Source organism: Trematomus bernacchii, unplaced genomic scaffold (genome assembly GCF_902827165.1).
Source record: "Trematomus bernacchii unplaced genomic scaffold, fTreBer1.1, whole genome shotgun sequence".
NCBI lineage: Eukaryota > Metazoa > Chordata > Actinopteri > Perciformes > Nototheniidae > Trematomus > Trematomus bernacchii.
This window is the reverse complement of record NW_022987733.1, coordinates 1,893,336-1,908,258: the sequence shown is the minus strand read 5'-3', so window position 1 is coordinate 1,908,258 and position 14,923 is coordinate 1,893,336. Positions and strand designations below refer to the sequence as shown.

The window sequence follows — 14,923 nt, the reverse complement described above, 5'->3', positions numbered from 1 at the left end:
TTTGCTATGTGAAGCAAACATGTGAACCCAGTCTTCAATGTTTATCAAGAACATTAAAACACTCAGAGACACAAGTCTTACAGCCCAACACCTTCCTCTCTTTGTCTCTGTAGTGACCTCTGGACTTTCAGGAAACAATGCCAAGCTGTACTCACAAATCCAGGAGCTGGAGACCCAGAAGAACAACTTGAAACAGCAAAATACAAGACATGACACCAAAAAGGATTGAGTTCAACGGATGTGCGTGAATGGAAGTGATCTGACTGATAGGTAAGAGATTCATTACTAAACACTTTGAATAATAACATCTATCAGCCTTTGTCTAAACATCATTTTCCATCCTCAGCTCCTTTAATGCAGAGGCTGTTGACGGTCGCTGTGCAATCTCTGTCCTGAGAGAAAACAATTGGGTATCAGTGAGCTGTGGTGACCACAAACGATGGATGTGCCAGAAGAATTCTTTATCTCTATCTTTTTAAACAGGACAGTCATACTAAGAAAGTTACTCTCTTTGATTGAAGAAAATGAAATACATTTACAGGCCTATAAATGTAAAACTATGGATTATCCTACTTAAAGGTGGGGTATGTAATTCACTTTAGAAACACTTTTTGTTATATTCCATGGAATGCTCTTAACATCCCGATAGCAATGAATATATTAAATGCTTTGACAATAGATACATAAAAAAATGTCATCTGTGGAAGCCGTAATACTGTAAAAAGCACGACCAATCATCTGAGCCAGCCCGGCTAAAATAACTGGATGGCCTACCTGCCTGTCAGCCTTCCATCTGTGCACAAACTTATCTCGTGCCCTCATTGGTCATGTGCACGTTCGTGTGTGTTGGAGGAGGGGCTCTGTAAGGAAGTCTGAAGGAAGAGGCAGATTTTTTCGGCTGCGTACTTTCAAATTCTAGCGCACTCGAGCTGGTTTCTCCAAAATTACATACCCCACATTTAAGTGCAAAAATAAAAATAAATTCCAAACATTTAAATAGATTTTAGCTTGTCAAACAAAAAAGGAAGAAAATAACGCTAATTACATAAACTTTGCATAAACTTAATATACTTAAGCAATAGCTCACGACAGGCCGTGGTATATGGTCATTATATCACAGTTAAGGGGCGTGGTTCGGCCCATGCTATTTGAATGGTGGTACTTTTCCAGTTGGTCTACCTGCTCTTCACGTAGCTCTGCATGTTGTCGTTTAGGTGTTTTCTGGAGATAGGCACTGCTCAATCCACTCCTCCATAGTGAGGCCACCCCGGAGGTCGAAGTTAACCTTAAATGTTTCCATCTTGAGCTTTGTTAGTTAGTTAGTTTCGTAACGGACGTAATGTAACAGTTGTAACGGTTGTAGCTTTTTCTCAGACGCGGAGGGATACATGACTCGTGAAAAGTAACTACAATTCTACCTGTGATATACTGTGATGCCCCTGTGGGTCCATCATTAGAGAGGGTGTGGCTGTCCTGTCTGGGCTGTGTTGATTGCACTGATTGCAGTAACTCAGGGCACCTGGGTCTGGTGCCCTGCAGCTATTTAAAGCCTCTCTGCTCCTCTCTGTGCTCGCTCTGCTTTTCCCTACAGGCCTCCGGTTTTGTTGAGTATATGCTGTTGTTACTTTAGTTGCTTTACTTTGTGCACCTCAACACCCTCACACATATACGTCCATGCAACCCTCACCCTGCATTTACACTACTGATACCACTGACGTCCACACCTCATGCTTTACTTATTGTTGCACTTCATTTGATTTGGCTAATTTGAATTGTTTGGTTAAATAAACATATTTTAGTAACCATTGACATGGTGTGTCTCCTCTTTGTTGTGGCCTTTTGAGCCAGGTCGTAACAAATGGGGGCTCGTCCGACGGGTTATTTGGTTAAAAGTTTGTGTAGTGCTCAGAGCACATGGTGTCATTGAGCAGCTAATTAGTTGATGTGGTCCAGCTGTGTGCTGGCTTGGCGCTGCTATTTGGGGGACACATCATGTCTTTTGTGTTTCAGGAAGCTTTAGTGTTTGACATGGCGTCAGGTTTTGTGTGCCAATCAGAAGGTAAGATGTTGCTGTTTGTTAGGCTTTTGTAAAGAGATTTTCCCCGCTAGGCTTAAGTGGCGTTTCCCCTTGGGTTGCGTCTGTTTGTTTTTTTCATAGTGTTGTGGCGACGTGGTTAGTGTCAGCTGTTTTCGGACAGCTGTCTCGGGGGCACGTCCGCGTGATTTTGTGGTGTTGACTGCGTGCAGGTCGCTCCATAATTCCGCCGGGTTCCAGTGCGTAATTACCCGCCGCAAGCCACATGAAGACTAGGTGAGATTAGCAAGATTTTGGTTAGGCAGTGAGGGGGAAATTCTCTGTTGGGGTTTGTCTTTTGCCCATGCATGTTGGCAGGTTAATACTTTGCTTTCTGTTTGGTTATAGGTAGTATATTATGGCTTCTTTGTCGGCGTTTGTGGATGCCCTCGGTGTCTTTCTTAGACGATTGCAAGAAGGCGCAGTTGGTCGAAATTGCAGAGCATTATGAAATTGCTGTTGTAGGGAGCAAACGGAAACATGAGATTAAGGCTGTCATCATGTCATCTTTGTTTGAGCAGGGGGTGTTGCAGAAGAGTGAGTCTGGTGCTGCAGGGGTCGTGCCGGTAGTGGTTGAGACAGCTGGTTTGACGTTCGAGCAGCAAAAGGAGCTTTTGGCCATGCAGTTTGAGCAGGAGAGGTTGCGAATGGAGTTGAGGTTGGAGCAGGAGAAATTGAGGTTGGAGCAGGAGAGGTTGTAGTTGAGGGGTCAGCAGCAGGAGGTAGAGAAGCGTTTAGAGGTGGAGAAGGTGCTGGAGGTGGAGAAGAGGAAATGTGAGGGGGTGCTGGAGGTGGAAAAGATGAAATGTGAGGTGGAACATGCTAGATTACGGCTGATTGGAGAGGGCAAGCTTTCTCGGGTGAAGGATGGTTCTGATAGGTCGGCATCAGGTAGTGGCGATATTATTTCTTGCTTGCGGTTAGTGCCAAAGTTTAATGAGCGTGACCCTGACATTTCTTTTACTCTCTTTGAACGCATAGCAGGGGCAAGAAACTGGTCAGATTCGGACAGAGTGCTGTTACTTCAGTGTGTACTCACTGGGCGAGCACAGGAGGCCTATTCAGCTGTTTGTGGCGAAAATGCTTTGGACTATGCGAGAGTAAAATCAGCGGTGTTAAAATCATACAAACTGGTTCCTGAAGCGTATCGTCAAAGGTTCAGAAGTTAGGTCAAGGGGGATAAGCAGACGCATGTGGAGTTTGTCCGTGATTTGACTTCTCATTTTCAGCGGTGGTGCGCGGCAGCAAAGGTTGTCAGTTTTGACGGTCTTTGTGAACTTATTGTATTGGAACAATTTAAAGATGTTATCCCTCAGCGTGTGGTCACTTATGTAAATGAGCAGAAACCTTCCACCGCGCTTAGAGCTGCTGAATTAGCGGACGATTTTGTGTTGACGCATAAGGGCAGTTTTACTGAGAAGTGTTCTAGGGGTGATTGGAGACGTGGAGAAGATGTTGGCTATTCCCGCGGTGGTGCAAAGTTTTCACCAGGCTCCTCCCGTAGATTTGCAGGTCCGGGGCGATCCGAGGGCGCCAGAGTGGGCCAATGTCATTATTGCCGAGAAGAGGGTCATTGGAAGGAGCAGTGTCCGTTGCTGGAACCTGAGGGGAAGCCTCGTGTTTCAACACATGCTCCAGCTATGTGTTGTTCTGCCATTTTGGTTAAAAAGCCGCAGGGTGTAGGATCAGGCATGGTGCCTGATAAGAAGCTGGTTTGTGCCGACTTGGATGTGGGTTCTGGTTTTGAGCCGTTCATAACGGAAGCCGTTGTGTCAGTAGTCGGTAGTGACAAGTATGTTCCGATTAAGGTGTTGCGTGACACAGCAGCTAGATACTCATTTATTATTGAGTCAGTGTTGTCTTTTTCGTCAGAGACAGAGACTGGGGATTTTGTGTTGATGAGGGGCATGGAGATGGGCTTGATTCCCGTGTCACGTCATACAATAGTGCTGGATTGTGAGTTGGTGCGGGGGGTTGTGTCTATCGGCGTGCGTCCTGCGTTGCCAATTGATGGGGTACAGATGATTTTGGGCAACGATCTCGCTGGTAGTGCTGTGTGGGCTGGTGTGCCACCGTCTGTGGTGGTTTCCAGACCATTGGCATCTGTGGAGCAAGATGAGAGCGGTTTGCAATTTCCAAGGGTGTTTCCAGTTTGTACTGTTACGCGTGCACAGAGCCGTAGGATGTCGACTGACCTGCCTGTTTCGAAGTGTAGGAAAAGTGTTGTTGAACAGGTGGTCTCACTGCCTGATCTCCCTTCGTCTGTGTCAAACGAGGAGGAAGACGAGGAGACTCTTCCTCGGTCAGAGATCCAGCAGGGAAATCAGTTCACCTTCGGCAGCATTGAGAGAGAAGAATATGATATATCACGGCTAAGAACCAATCAGATTGCTTGATTTGACTTGTCCGTTTTATAAACAATAATACATGAAAGTTAACTCATATATAATGTGGATTATTTAAAAATCAATCTAGCTTTAGTTTGACTTTTGGATTTCTATTGGGCTTGCAAAATAAATGGAATTTTTTATTTCCTTGACATATTCATGTTTATCAGTCTGGATGGTTACACTTGTTTGTATTAGAGATGCAATGCTTAAACTCTGCAGATTAGTGCAAGAACTTATTATTATTGCTTCTAACGGCCAACAGAGGGCGCTGCATCACTTGTTCTCAATACAATGTTCCAGAGTCTGTTTCATTAAAGGGGACCTGATAACAACTGATCCAGATTTGAACACTGTCCTGACGTCAGGACGGTGGCGCTACGGCTATTGGGCCAACTCCACCAATCAGGAGGAGACAGCCACGGCCATTGCCGTTCGAAAGCGCTGGAGACGATGTAGTACATATGCCAGGCCTGTAGATGGTGCTGTTCTCACAGAATCTGCCCTTGCAAAAACAGAGCTAAAAAATGTCAAATTGAGCAAAATGAGGCATGGCTAAAATGCATGATCTGTTTGGTATTTTGAAAAAAAAAGTATAAATATGCCTTATATAGGTATGGTCCTACACTATATTATTCAAATATAGCATGATAGGTCCACTTTAAGTATTCTGATGTGTACTTTGTTTCTTTGCCCTTTGTATTTTTATCTATGAGCAATGTCATGTTTTACTCTGTCACCAGTGAATAAATGTGCTGCCACACATTGTTGTTTTGTCTTTTTCTTGAAAACATCAGTGCTTTAATCAAGTCAGGACGAACTTGTTATTGCCAATTATGTAATATGTTATGAAAATAAGATAGAAGGAGATCTGAGGCCTGTACTACGAAGCTGGTTCAACCTAACCTGGATATGTTTGAGTTAGCCGGTTGGCCCAATCCAAAACATACGCGCTCTCGCTAAACTGTACTACGACGCTGGATATCAAGTGGATCGCTCAAGCCAGCCGTGTCCTATCTAGTTAGGTGCGCGTTCACATGAAAGGGGTGGTATTTGGAGCATTCGACCAATCTCAAACATGGACAAGCGTACTGACAGCGCAGCGTCATACTTCCTGAATAAAAAGTGAACTTTAATATTTGTCAAATATGAAGAAGTTAAATTTTAAACATCCATGACTTAAACCCTTTATCCAGGATAAAAGCCACATAGCTGCACCTGCAAGGTGAATACAGCTGGTAAAAGAAAAAGTGTTTGAATGCGTACATTAACAGGTTTATGATATCACTGCCCCGTCCAAGACACGAGTGGATCTGACTTAAATTACATTTGACTCGAGTGTTTCGTCAACTTAATGTGTTGCTTAAAATAATACTTCTGCATACAGTATGTGACACTGAGTGTTGCACGGCCAGATACGGCTCAAGAAGCTGACTCAGATAAGGAAATATATGATACATTATGATGTGATATGATATGAATGATAATGGGACACATCGACGTCTGCACTCAGTGCCGCGGACTGTACTTAACCTGTTAAGCCCGAGAGACCCCGGTACCGGGGCTCTGCCGCAACATCTTGCAGGAAACAGTGTCTGACGGCATGTTCATTTAATAAAACTATGAATGTTTTATATCTATGTAACGGGAAGAAACTCATCTAACTGATCATTTTTTATTTTTTTTTCAAAAGAAAACCCACAATGCTAACACTGATCCTCTGAATTAGCAACGAGCGAAAAATGTTCTGGGAATGTCATTTTCGAGCCTGAGACCTGAAAAACAGGCTCAGGGCTTAACAGGTTAATGTTACTCTGATCCGGTTACTTATGTTGTGGCAGATATTTAAGTAAGCTTTCTTAACGCTAATGTTATAATAGTCAGATTGCTCTGAAGATGGGAGGGGATATTCTATTAATTTTCACGTTCACACAGTCAGTTGATTTTTGCCGACCGTCTTTCCTGCAACGGCAGTTTTTCTGTATTTCCTCTATCCTGTAATATGACTTGATCGCTTTAAACTCCGCACACTGAGCTCTGATTGGTCAGCAGGCGGTGCTTTCACTGAGTTGATCTCTTAGCCTGCAACCTAACCTCCTCCCGAGGAGGTTAGCCGCTCAGCATAAGTTACCATGGAGATCTAGCCCGCTAAAAAGATAACCAGCGTCGTAGGACCGGAAAGCCCGAGTTTTCCCTGAAGTCAGCCGGCTAAGCGAAAATCCGGCTTCGTAGTACAGGCCCCTGGTTCAGTCACTCTGTCAACATCAGCACCAGCAGAGTTTCAGAGAGGGACAGGAAGTGGCATTGAGAGCATTTTGGTGACTTAACATATGTTTTTGGGGCCTAGAAATCCAATGGAGATCCAAATTGCAGTTAATATGATTATATCATTGGGAAATCCAATATTTTTGGATGTGTGACTCTATTAAAACTCTGTGAAAGGGCCGCACGTTTTCAAGTTCCGGTTGAAACTATTTGGGAAGTATCAACATGACGTGAGAACAGGAGATTAAAAAGATGCCATCTCCACCTCAAAGCAGAAGTCTACTGAACCGTCACATCAGAGAGACGCTCTCATCAGGACTGCAGCAGGACTTTGTTCAGGACGAAAGGACAAATAATCGAGGATATGGGTGATTAAAGAATATTCCAGAGTTTACAGTATGTGTTTGTGTTTGTGTCTAAGAAACATCCTATGATGTGTTTTTATTTTCCTTTATCAACATGGTTTGCTATGTATGCGTAAGTTGCTTCTGAGGCTTGACCACTCCCTAGCAGCTAATTATTTTAAATATCCAAATTCATTTAAGATTGAATCTTTAAAATTATAATTGATCAACTCTGCTGAACATAGAGACATAATGTTTAATGCATTTGGGGATTTTGTTGAGAGTAAATTAGGAAGAAGCTTGTAGTTTATCAATATGTTAACCACACATGATTAACTATTGTACTAAATACAAAATGTGCTACATTTTCAACAATAACATGTACAAATGTTTTATTTATAAGATTTGAGTTTGTCTAATTGGTCTTTAATCTTGTTATAAAAAGTCAGCACGATACACTTCTCTGTGTGTTTTTAGTTCTGCTTTCCTGCTCTGTTCTTTGCATGACAGCAACTCATTTTACATCGTTGAGTTTGATTATAAACTCCATCCTTTAGTGAAATGGTTCCTCATGCGTGCTGAACATAATGGGAGAGAAACTGCATATCTGATGAAACAGTATGTGTTTATCTTCCAGAGGAAATCACAGAAGAAGCTGACTATGTGAATGCACCAGAAGGCCCTGTGGATAAAAAGGCAACGCGTCCAGGTGAGCTGTGAACACAAGTAAACATGAGATTTATTCAACAGTCATGTTATTTAAATAAAATAGTGATGAAGGTTAAAAACGTGAATATTAAATCAGCTCTTTTGTTCTATATTAACTCAGGGCAGATGTTTATTTTCTTCACTGTATTTTCCACCAATAGCAGTGTGTTTGCTGATAGCCATTATAAAATCCATCTTTTGTCCAATGGTTTTTGAAGTTTGATTATATTGGGAGTTAAATTCACATAAATGCACACAATGTATACAATGTCTTGTTTTTCATTACTGCACATCATTTATTACAATTCTATTTCTGCGATTTCAACCATATTCAATGTAAATACTGCTATAGCAGTTTTACAAATAAAATATATGTATTTTAGTATTTAAAAAAGAAAAATGTATGTTATTATAGTTTTCTTAAAATTATTTTCTATCTGTGTTTTAGTTTTAGTTACATTTGTATGTATGTTTATGTATGCAACACAACACCAAGTCAATTTCCTCGTATGTGTTAATCTACCTGGAAATAAACCAGATTCTGATTCTGATAAACTTCATAAAAACACAACACATTGTGTTTTTATTTTTCAGAGGACACCAAAAAAGAAGCTGCACCAGAAGGCACATACAAAGGCATCCCCTCCAGGTGCATGATCAATACATTTCACTATTTAATACTGTTAACATGTTTTAAAAATATATATAAAGGTAAACAGTGACATAGTGATAAAGGTTGAAATGGTTTAGCTATTTTTGTGGTGTGTTTATAATGTAATGAAAGCATTAGCCTGTTAAATGATATTAGGCGTTAAGATAAAGCTAAACTCCTGAGCTTGCAATAGCTTGCACTATTTTTATAAATATGTTTATATTGCATGTTTTAACCAACCTGCGACCACAGTTTTTAGACTAAACTGTATCTGTGTATATGACTTTAAAACTTTTGAAACCTTTATTACGTTTTTTAACAGAATGCTTGTTTTTCAGGCCTGAGGTGTTTTCTTCCAATAGCAGTGTGTTGGATCATACTGTTAGCCATCATGGATCTCCGTATCTACTGTGAGTATCTTCTGTGTTCAACAATTTGAAACAGGCAGACATTTGAGGGAGGCTGTGGCTCAGTGGTCTAGTGCGCTGAACTTCGAATCAGGGGGCAAGTTTGAGTCCCACTACATGTCGTTGTGTCCCTGGGCAAGACACTTCACCCCAAATTGCTCCTGTGGGGATTGTCCACAGTATTGAGTATGTTAGTCGCTTTGGATAAAAGCGTCTAACAAGTAACATGCACAAAAAAATAAATAATAATTTGAAACAGGCTGAAATGTGTGTTAAGGGTGTGTTAACGATTTTTTTTTATGAAATTGTTTTTACTCTACAGGATAAACACTTGATTTAACAATCTTAGACCATCAATGCTGCTCCGTTCACATGTTTATATGTGCGTCTGACTATTGTTTTAAGAAAGATAAAACATATGAACCTGTTCTTTAATGTCTATTATGATCATTAATCACTCAGAGACACAAGCCTTACAGCCCAACACCTTCCTCTGTCTGTCTCTGTAGTTACCTCTGAACTTTCGGAAGACAACGCCAAGCAGACTGCAGAGATCCTGAACCTGACATCAAGAATCCAGGAACTGGAGACACGGGAGAATCTCACAGACCAGTTGGGCAACCTGACACAAGCCTATACTGTCTCAGAAAGCAACGTGAAAAACCTGTCTGCAGAAGTCCAGGAGCTGAACAAACTAAACCAGGAGCTGGAGGCCAAGACGAACAACTTGACACAGCAAATACAAAATATGGAGACAACCTGGAATGAGCTCAACATCAGTCGAGCTCAGTGGAGCATCGATTCCTACTGCAGACAACATGGCAGTAAGTTCTGAATCCATTAATAAGGTACAATAATAATAATAACATTAATATCACAATGCAGTGATGTTGATTATTGTTTGGACTCTGTATTGTCAGATGAAAAGTGTAAAGCTTGTCAGAGGCACTGGTATCTCACTGAGCCCAGCTGCTATGCGTTCAATAACGCTCAGCCTCCTAATAAAAAAACCTGGGAAGAAGCTCAAGATGACTGCAAAGGAAATAATTCAAATCTGGCTGTTGCACATACTCCTGCTGAAAAGGTAAACCCATTAATATGACGCAATTATGAAAGTAATTGTGTTTTATTTAGGTTTGAACACACTTTGGGTCTTTAGGTCATTATGTGTTTATTACAGTTTAATGTTTTTATATCTCACAACTCTCTCTTTGTTTTCCAGGAAGCAATCATTACTAACAGCTTTGGAAATAGAGGATTCTGGATTGGTCTGAGAGTTGTAAATAAGAAATGGAAGTGGGTGGATGGAAGTGATCTGACTAATAGGTAAGAGACACATTACTAAAAACTTTGAATAATAAAATCTATCAGCCTTTATCTAAACATCATGTTCTCTCCTCAGCTCCTGGATATATCCTCCTGATCCTGCTGACGGTCGCTGTGCAATGTTTTACAAGTACAGAAACGCATGGTTAGCATCAATGAGCTGTGATTATAAAAAACAATGGATCTGCCAGAAGAAGGCTCTGTCTGTTTAAACAAAGCAGTCATACTAAGAAGGTTACTGGAAAACTCTCTGAAAAAAGATGAATTACAAACAAAAATATAAAAAAACAGTAATTCCAGTTTCACAAACTCGATACAAACAATAAAACACAAAAGTTAACTCATAATGTGGATTATTTTAAAATCGATGTACTTTTAGTTTGACTTCAATTCTATAGGCTGGCAAAGATTAATGCAAATATTTATTTCTTTAAAGCTCCCATGTCATGCTTTTCCGGTTATTACCCGTCCCCTTGTGTGTTATGAAGGTTTTTATGCATGTAAACGGTGTGCAGAGTCAAAACCCTCAAAGTACACCCTGTAGCGAGTAAAACTCTAACACAGAAAATACCTCCCCAAAACGCCTCGTTGGAGATACGTCACTGCCCATTTGATTCTTCCGGGTACCGCATGATGTCATGCGGTACCCGGAACGAAATGGACCAATCCCGAAGAGCTATGGCCACACCAGCAGCGGCGTGTTCCTCCTCCAGAGGTTCGAAGAACCGGCATTTCACAGACGAAAGCTTCCAAAACATTGCCCAGTTTGAGGCCGGATATGCACAGCTTGTTTGGACCGTTTGGAGCAGGGGAAGATCTGGGTATACAAACCTGTAAGTTTGCATTGTTATTTGTGTATTTATCAAACAAGACTGTTTAAAATGTGTAAACTGTGTTGGACTGCTAAGCCATTGACACAGTGCTAACTGTGCTAACTAAGTTGCTAGAGTTTCCATATATCAACTCTAATATCAGCAGATGGCCTTGCATACATGTATCTCATAGCAGGAGAATGTCTGCATTCACACACAAAATACCTATTGACAGTATACTGCGGGTGATTTGCCGGTCAGTCGCGAAACGTAATTACATTATAGCTGGCGTAGCGATCTAACACACGGAGCTAGAGCTAGTTTTGGTCAGAAAAACATTTTTGTGATGCTACGTTGCTAGCGTTTAAATATATCAACTACAATGTCAGCAGATGGCCTTACATGTTTGTCATGGCAGGAGAATGTCTGCAGTCACACACACGGAATACTCATACAGTATACTCCGGTTTACCGTACATTGTGACCGTACATATACTGCATGTAGCTAACGAGGCTAGCTGTATGCTAGCGCAAAACAATGTATTCATGCAAGTTACATTGTATGGTAGCAGAATACCCGTATACGATTGCAATTATAAACACGTTATTGCTAGCCTAATATGAACCACTAGCTTTTGTTCATAGTAGTTTTATTACACTGCATTATAGTTGCCTTTCCTCCAAGCTAACGTTCATATCGTGTTAGCTACCAAGGTAAACAAAGCTAGGTTAGCATATTAGCAGGCAAGCTGTTCATTACACAACTACTACTAACGAATCTAAAACAACTAAGTTTCTCTAATATTTTGTGTTTTGCATTTGATTTCGTCCAGCCAGATCCTGGCGGACAATCCATGACGGGGAAGGGATTCTACTACTACTGAGACCTCGTGCTAAAAGGCACCGCACCGCACCGGCTGTGCGCAGGCAAGAGGAGGAGGAATGGATGATATACCGTGTGTATATATGTATATTTATGTTCATTTTGTACATTTCTAAAAATAAAGTTTAATGGAAATACTTAGTAGGCCTATCCTTTCTTCCCTGAATTCATATATAGCAAACCATGATTTGATTTCTCATCAAACAGTAGTAGTTTATAACGGGTAAAAATAACTTACTCTTTGTTATGAGAGTAGCTCGTAGGCCACAACGGAAAGACAAGGAGACATACACGAGTTTACAAAACCACGGCACATTTATTGTGGTAAATGCAGAGACAGGTGGTTGAGAGGATCGCAGAGTTAGTCTTCCTGCAGCCGCTTTGGAGAGAGACTGGGGCCGTAGTGTCCGGAGGTGTCCGTGATCGTGCTGATTAGCCTCTTCAGCTCCACCCCATCGTAAGACAAAGGCCCTGGGGCCGTCACACTCTTCGATAACAACAGTTAAAAATATATATGTATATAAAATATACCGCTGTACCGACGCCATGATAAGACTGATGTTACGCTGAGAGCAGCCGGGAAAAGCACTGACATGGGCGCAGCCTCTCTGGTGGTTGACTAATCAGAACGAGTGGCCGAGCTGACCAATCGGAGCACACTAGGCTCACAGGGAGGGGGGGGCAAGAGCTCCAACGAGTCGTTTAGTGGAGAAAGTGAATACTGCTGAATACACATGCTTGACAGAGATGCTGTATGCGAAACCAATGTGAGTTTGGAAAATTGCACAGTATAAATCTATTTTAGTATACCTCAACAATGTAATTATGATCAGTGGAAATGGCCATGACATGGGCCCTTTAACATTTTTATGGTGTTTTTATTAGATATGAATAATGTTATTCTATTGTATTAGAGATGCAACGCTTAAAGGTAGGGTAGGTACGTTTGAGAAACCGGCTCGAGATCGCTAGAATTTGAAAATACACAGGCGGAAAACATCTGCCACTTCCTTACAGAGCCCCTCCTCCAACACACACGAACGCGCACATGACCAATGAGGGCACGAGATAAGTTTGTGCACAGATGGAAGGCTGACAGGCAGGTAGGCCATCCAGTTATTTTAGCCGGGCCGGCTAAAATGATTGGTCGTGCTTTTTACAGTATTACGGCTTCCACAGATGACATTTTTTTATGGATTTTTTGTCAAAGCACTTAATATATTCATTGCTATCGGGATGTTAAGAGCATTCCATGGAATATAACAAAAAGTGTATCTCGAGCCGGTTTCTCAAATTTACCAACCCCACCTTTAAACTCAGATTATTGCAAAGATTATGGACCTTTTTATTTTATTGCTTCTACCGGCCAACAGAGGGAGCTGCATCACTTGTTCTCTATACAATGTTCCAGAGTCTGTTAAATAACTATTTTTCAAGTTTCAAAGGTTTATTGTCATGACATTTAAAAACTACGGTGTAATTATGTAATGTATAAAAACTGTGATCGCAGGTTCCTTAACAGTGCAATTAACAAGACATAAGAAATACATATATGTAAAACAAGAATACAAATAAAATAGTGCAAGCTCAGGTGTTTAATAGGCTTATGGCTAGTGGGATGAAACTGTCCCTGATACTATTCTGATGATGCACACTTTATGGATGATTTTTATCTATCTTTATTTTTGTTTATGAGCAATGTCATGTTTTACTCTGTTGTCACCAGTGAATAAATGTGCTGCCACACATTGTTGTTTTTGTCTTTCCCTTGAAAACATCAGTGCTTTAATCAAGTCTGGAGAAACAATCTTATTAATGGTGCAACCATTGTGATGAAAATAAGAAAGAAGGAGATCAGGCCTCAATATTCAGTCACTCTGTCAACATCAGCACCAGCAGAGTTTCAGAGAGGGACAGGAAGTGGAGGTGAATTGGCCAAAAAAAGTGCAAGCACTAAGTAAGATGTATGTATGTAGATATGATGTGATACTAGTGTTTAAACTCATCAATGCATCAGTGTCCATCAATGCTGCTCAGTTCCTCTCCCTGATGTTGTGTTCAGGTCTCCTGTGACCCTTTTCAAGTTAACATTATATAATAACCGCCCTCTAGTTTTTTTTTTTATCAGGACAAGGCTTCATGATATCCTCCACAACAGCTATATGAACACTACCAAACTTATTTTGACAATTTTAGCCAAGTTTGTAGGTCTCTCTGAACAAAAGTATGTAATTTGGTGTTTGGTTCGGGTCAAATTTGGCCCAATCAAGATTCATCTTTGACTTTAGACACCCCATCCCCACCCCCATCATACACTGTAACAATATTTTTTTCGCAACATGCAAACATGCACATGGAACTCCACCTTTCTCAAATAATATGTACACTAACGGCCCGTCCACACAGCAGCGGTAAAAAAATCTTCCAACGCTGTCACTTGAAGTGACGTCACTTTGCCTCACTTTTCGCCGAACTGCATTGTGGGAAGCAAAGCGGAGATTTCCAGGCATCTCAGGCTTCAAAAGTTGAGCAATGTTCAACTTTTGAAGCTGAGGTGGAATCATCAGCCAATCAAATCCCGTTTATGCAAATCTGACAGTACAAGCGCTAGCCAATCAAACCGCGTGTATGCTGGGAGAGACATAACGCAGGTCATTTCCTCATATTCCAAAAAATGGAGGAGAAATGTATTATAGCGGTAGGGAATCACCCGGTGCTTTATGACCAGTCCCTATTTACCTACCGGGATACAAACCGGAGGAGCCAGGCATGGAAGGAGGTGCCAGAGACAGTGGTAGGTTTTCGCCTGTTTGGGGAGTTTATATCCAGTTTACTTCGGGCTTTTTTGCTCTGTATGTCGGGGGCGGGAGATTCATGTGATTGGTTGTTGGTCGCGTTGCTCGCAAAAAATCCCCAAGCTTCAGATACGCCCACCTCCAAGATTTTTTAAACGCTGCTGTGTGGACGTACCGTAACACTTGAACCTGAACACGCACACATAAGCACACATACACACACAAGCACGTACACAGATACACACCAACACACACACACACACACAAACA

At 41.4% G+C, this 14,923-nt stretch overlaps 1 protein-coding gene and 1 long non-coding RNA gene across 2 annotated transcripts; both read left to right on the top strand.

Moving 5' to 3' along the window:
• Nucleotides 1–6,997: 6,997 nt before the first annotated feature.
• LOC117494886 lies at nt 6,998–8,408 on the top strand. Its single transcript, XR_004557135.1, has 3 exons — nt 6,998–7,094; nt 7,708–7,779; nt 8,373–8,408. It is a non-coding gene; the product is annotated as an uncharacterized LOC117494886 (long non-coding RNA).
• A 147-nt stretch (nt 8,409–8,555) lies between these two features.
• LOC117494845 (C-type lectin domain family 10 member A-like) lies at nt 8,556–10,375 on the top strand. Its single transcript, XM_034145836.1, has 6 exons — nt 8,556–8,571; nt 8,769–8,840; nt 9,347–9,661; nt 9,758–9,921; nt 10,060–10,163; nt 10,240–10,375. The coding sequence occupies exons 1-6, from the start codon at nt 8,556–8,558 to the stop codon at nt 10,373–10,375; spliced, it is 807 nt and encodes a 268-aa protein (XP_034001727.1).
• Nucleotides 10,376–14,923: the final 4,548 nt, after the last annotated feature.